The sequence below is a fragment of the Mastomys coucha genome, unplaced genomic scaffold (assembly GCF_008632895.1).
Source record: "Mastomys coucha isolate ucsf_1 unplaced genomic scaffold, UCSF_Mcou_1 pScaffold3, whole genome shotgun sequence".
NCBI classification, from domain to species: Eukaryota; Metazoa; Chordata; class Mammalia; order Rodentia; family Muridae; genus Mastomys; species Mastomys coucha.
In genome coordinates, this window is record NW_022196909.1 from 44,741,411 (window position 1) to 44,746,493 (window position 5,083).

The 5,083-nt window shown below is 45.5% G+C and overlaps 1 protein-coding gene across 5 annotated transcripts in view; it reads right to left on the reverse strand.

Moving 5' to 3' along the window:
* Dnah8 (dynein axonemal heavy chain 8) overlaps positions 1–5,083 on the reverse strand; it is a 253,949-nt gene that overhangs the window by 225,077 nt on the left and 23,789 nt on the right. For all 5 annotated transcript variants that reach the window (XM_031346761.1, XM_031346760.1, XM_031346759.1 and 2 more), the window contains one exon: positions 2,387–2,563. In XM_031346761.1, coding sequence (XP_031202621.1) covers positions 2,387–2,563 — 177 coding nt within the window. The remainder of the gene's footprint in view (positions 1–2,386; positions 2,564–5,083) is intronic.

Below are 5,083 nucleotides of genomic sequence, written 5' to 3' on the forward strand. Positions count from 1 at the left end.
AAAAAGATTCACTTGAGCTGAGTAGATGGCTCGGTGGTTCAGAGCACCAACTGCTCTTCCAGAGGTTCTGAGTTTGATTCCCAGCAACCACATGGTGGCTTACAACCGTGTGTAATGAGATCCGATACCCTCTTCTGGTGTGTCTGAAGACAGCGACAGTGTACTCATATACATTAAATAAATAATATTTAAAAAAAAAAGAATGAAGAGCAGGGATAAGGAAGGGATATAATTAAAAGACATTCATTTTATACCTACTGTGTAAACCTTTTACCTTTTACCAAAAACAAAACAAAACAAAAAACCATGTCCTTGCAGAAAAATGTAAACTTCAAGGGAAAGAAAAGAATAAGGAGAGGACCAAGTCAAACCGTACATTACAACAACCTCTAGAAGAGGCTGGAGAGATTGCCCGGTGGTTAGAGCATGTGCTGTTGCAGAAGACCTGGGTTCGATTCCTAGCACTCACATGGGGCCTCACAACTGCTTCTCACTGCATTTCCCAGGAACTCAGCACCTTCTCTCTTCTGCTGGCCCCAGACACTTGCATGAGGCATAGACATACATGTGCTCATGTGCATACATTAATCAAACAAATAAATATTTAAAAAAAATAATAATAAAAACGATCCCCAGGAAGAAAGGTAAAGGAGGTGGGGGGAAGGTATGCTGAGCTGAACTTTTTCTTGCTTTTCTGTCTTTCTGTGTCGCCCTTTAGAGTGATTACTATTTGTTCTTTTCTTTTTTCTTTTTTCTTTTTTAGATGTATTTGTTTATGTATGTGAGAACACTGTCGCTGTCTTCAGATACACCAGAAGAGGGCATCAGATCTCATGACAGATGGTTGTGAGCCACCATGTGGCTGCTGGGATTTGAACTCAGGACCTCTGGAAGAGCATTCAGTGCTCCTAAGGGCTGAGCCAGCCATCTCTCCAGCCCTCTTTTCTTACTTTGTGTGTGCAGTGTTTGTCTGCACGTCCGTCTGTGCAGCCACAGGTGTACAATACCCACAGAAGCGGAAGACCATGTCAGATACCCTGGAACTAGAGAGAGTTAGAGATGGCTTGCTAGGGGCCCTATACCACCAGGTCCTCTGCAAACCAGGTCCAAGCAAGTGTTCTTGGCCGCTGAGCCACCTCTCCAGCATGGCTCCTCGCCTTGGCAAATCTGTATTGATTCGCAATACACCTTCCAAATGAAAATGCTCATGTCTCTGGATGGCACACCATAGATGAGCTGTCAAAACTGAGAGATGAACCTTTGTCTTGTCAGCTGGGAATTGTGATGGTCTCCGAGAAAGCCTGATTCAAAGCGCTGACACTTCTAATCGCATGACTGCTAGGTATCAAGAAACCATCTGACACCTTAGAACGAAAATGGAAGAATGGTCTCTAAAAAGAACGGTCTCTAAAGACTGGGAAGGGTACCAAGATAAAGCTACAGAGGGGCTGGAGAGAGGGCTCAGCGGTAAAGAGCACTGACTGCTCTTCCAGAGGTCCTGAGTTCAAATCCCAGCAACCACATGGTGGCTCACAACCATCCGTAATGGGATCTGATGCCCTCTTCTGGTGTGTCTGAAGACAGCTGCAACGTACTCACATACATAAACAAATACATCTAAAAAATAAATAAATAACGCTGCACCGGAGGAATTAGTTCTGTTTTTTTAACCTATAGCACAGTATGGATAACTATTGACTATAACAACCTACGGTGTATTTCATAACAACGAGGAAAGTCTGAAATTCCTAACATGCCAAAACGATGCATTTCTGTAGGACTGGGGAGAGGGATCAGTCAGAAAAGTGCTCTCTGCAAAACAACAAGACCTGGTTTGGAGCCCCAGAGCCCGTGTTAAAAAAAGCTAGGTGTGCCGGGCAGTGGTGGCGCATGCCTTTAATCCCAGCACTTGGGAGGCAGAGGCAGGCGGATTTCTGAGTTCGAGGCCAGCCTGGTCTACAGAGTAAGTTCCAGGACAGCAAGGGCTACACAAAGAAACCCTGTTTCAGGAAAAAAAAAAAAAAAGCTAGGTGTAGTAGAACATGTGTCACCCCAGAATTAGGGAGGCAGGGCCAGGCAGTTATTACTGGGGCTCACTGGGTAGCCAGCCTAGCCTACTTAGTGGGAGAGACGAGGGCTGGAGAGAGAGCCCAGCAGTTAACTGTGCTCCTTGCTCTGACTTTGGCTTCCAGCTCCCACGCTGGGTGGCTTATAACGACCTCTAACTCCAGCTCCTGGCGATCCAATCAACTGGCCTCCAAGGGGCATAGATATGTGGTATACAGTCAAAATATGTCTCGAATTTTTAAAAGGCAGTTAGATAAGGCTAATTTTCTAGTCAGTTGTTCTAAAAGAGCATCAAGTTTACAGCGAGAGACCGGTTTACCTTTAACAGCTTGGAGTGTGCGACGTTCAGCACGTTGATGACGGCCTTACAGCTGGTCCCTTTAATCTGCTCAATGATGTAGTTGAACTTGGCTGACATGCGCTTCCAGTGCTCCAGTTCGGTGAGGGGACCGGAGTCGTCAGCTTCTTTTCTCATCTGCTCACTCTCAATAAGGACCTGAAATCGATTAGCGTCACGGTCATCAGTAGCCCCCTCTTCTGACCGCCGTGGGTACTGCATCCAAAACCCCCCTCTCTTGACTGTTATGGGTACTGCATGCGTAGGGTGCACAGGCATGCCCGCAGGCAAAACACACATAAAATGAAACGAAGTGAAGGTTGTTAAAATTTCAGGCTTTTCTATCACTAAAGGCACCTCGCCAAATGAATGCAGGACCTAGCAGGAACAACAAAGAATTGAGATCTGGCCGGGCAGTGGTGGCGCACGCCTTTAATCCCAGCACTTGGGAGGCAGAGGCAGGCGGCTTTCTGAGTTCGAGGCCATCCTGGTCTACAGAGTGCGTTCCAGGACAGCCAGGGCTACACAGAGAAACCCTGTCTCGAAAAACCAAAAAAAAAAAAAAAAAAAAAATTAAGATCTGGAAGAGTGTGTGAAGGACAGCAGTTCAACGAGGTAACACCTATCAATCCAAAAGAAAACTAAGCAAGTGCTTCGAACAGGTAAGTCAGCAGAGAAGCCTAAGCAGCCCTTGACTGGGCCTCACTTCAGTGGTACTCAGCTTAGTGCAAGGTCGACTGTGATAGCATCGCACGCCTGCTACAACGGCCACCAGACGATGCTGGCTAGCTGTAACCAAGGGCTTTCTCAGTTTTTAAGAAATGAGAAGGTTCATACGCTTCTGAAAAAGAGCGTAAATTAATTTAACCACTGTGCTGCTTGTCTTTGTCACTGGACATTGAACAGCTTAGATCACGGGTTAGCCTCTGGACAGGTCTGCGGGTGATTGTCCCCGAGTACCTTAACTGATGTGGAGGACCCAGCTCAGTGTGGGGGCGCCATTCCCTAGTCTCTGGGTTCTATAGGGGGAGGGAGAAAGGTGAGCACCAGTGAGCATGCATGTGTGTGTGTGTGTGTATGTGTGTTAGTGTGAGTGTGTGTATGCCTTATGTATGTTGTATGTCTGTGTGCATGTGTGTATGTGTGTGTGTCTGTGTGTGTGTATATGTATGTGTCTAACTAACTATGTGTGTATATGTTTGTGAGAGCTTGTAAGTATGAATGTATGTGTGTGTATGTATGTGTATGTATGTATGTATGAGTGTGTGAGTATGTGTGTGTGTGTATGACTTATGTATGTTGCATGTCTGTATGCATGTGTGTGTCTGTATCTGTGTGTGTATATGTGTGTGTCTAACTATGTGTGTATATGTTTGTGAGAGCTTGTATGTTTGTATGTATGTGTATGTATGTGTGAGTGTGTATATATGTATGAGTGTGTATGCGCGTGTGTGAGAATGTGTCCGTGTATATGTGTGTATATGGGTGTATATGTGTGTGAGTATATGTGTGTGTACCTTATGTGTGTGTGCATGTGTGTATGTGGGTGTGTTTGTGAGTGTGTGTATGTGTATATGTGTGTGAATGTGTGTATGTGCATGTGTGTGTGCATGTGTGACTGTATGTGTGCATGTACATGTGTATGTGAGTGTGTGTATGTATGTGTGTGTAAGTGTATGTTTGTGAGTGTGTATGTATGTGTATGTGTGTACATGTGTATGTTTGTGAGTGTGTGTGTATGTAGAGTGTGTGTATGTGTATGTGTATGTGTGTGTTTGTGTGTATATGAGTATATTGTATGAGTGTATTGCATTATGTGTGTGTACGTGTGTGCATGTATGTGTGAGTGTGTGTGTGTGTATGTGTGTGTGATGCTGAGAATCAAGCTTAGGGTTTCATATGTATTAGGCAAGCGCTCTACCATGAGATATCTCCGCAGTCCTGCTTTAGTCAGGGTATTTTATTAGAGCACTAAAAGCGGAACTCCACCAGTCACTGGATAGAGGACGTAATAATATTCAATAAGAGGCCACACGCAGAGGGATTCCGCCGAGACTCCTCAGCACAGGTAAGGGAAGGCTGAGAGAAGACAGCCATTGCCTATGCATCACCGTCCTCCGTAACACCCGAAGTAGGAAGTCCTTCTGGAGGGAACCGAAGCATAGCCCTCTCTGCTCCCTTCATCTATGGAGAGCTGACATGCTCTCAGTGTTGAAAAGTCTAGCTAACAAAATACAATTTTTTTAAAGTGGTTCTTCGTGCCATCTGAGGTCACTTTTTTTTAAAGGTTGATTTGATTTGATTTGATGTATATGAGGGTTTGCTTGCATGTGTGTATGTGTACCATGGAAGCCAGAGAAGGGCATCAGATCCCCTGGAACTGGAGTTACAGATGGTTGAACTTGCTTTGTGGGTGCTGGGAACTAAACGGGTATCCTCTGCTGGGCAGTGTGGTGCTTTCAAAGACAATGGCCCCCATAGGCTCATGGGGAGCAGCACTATTAGGAGGTGTGGCCAGGCTGGGGTGGGCGTGGCTCTGCTTGAGGACGCTGCTGCTAGCAGGTGGCCATGCTCATTGTGACAGTCACTTCCTGCTGCCTGAGGAACTTTTTTAGTCAGGGTTTCTATTCCTGCACAAACATCATGACCAAGAAGCAAGTTGGGGAGGAAAGGATTTAT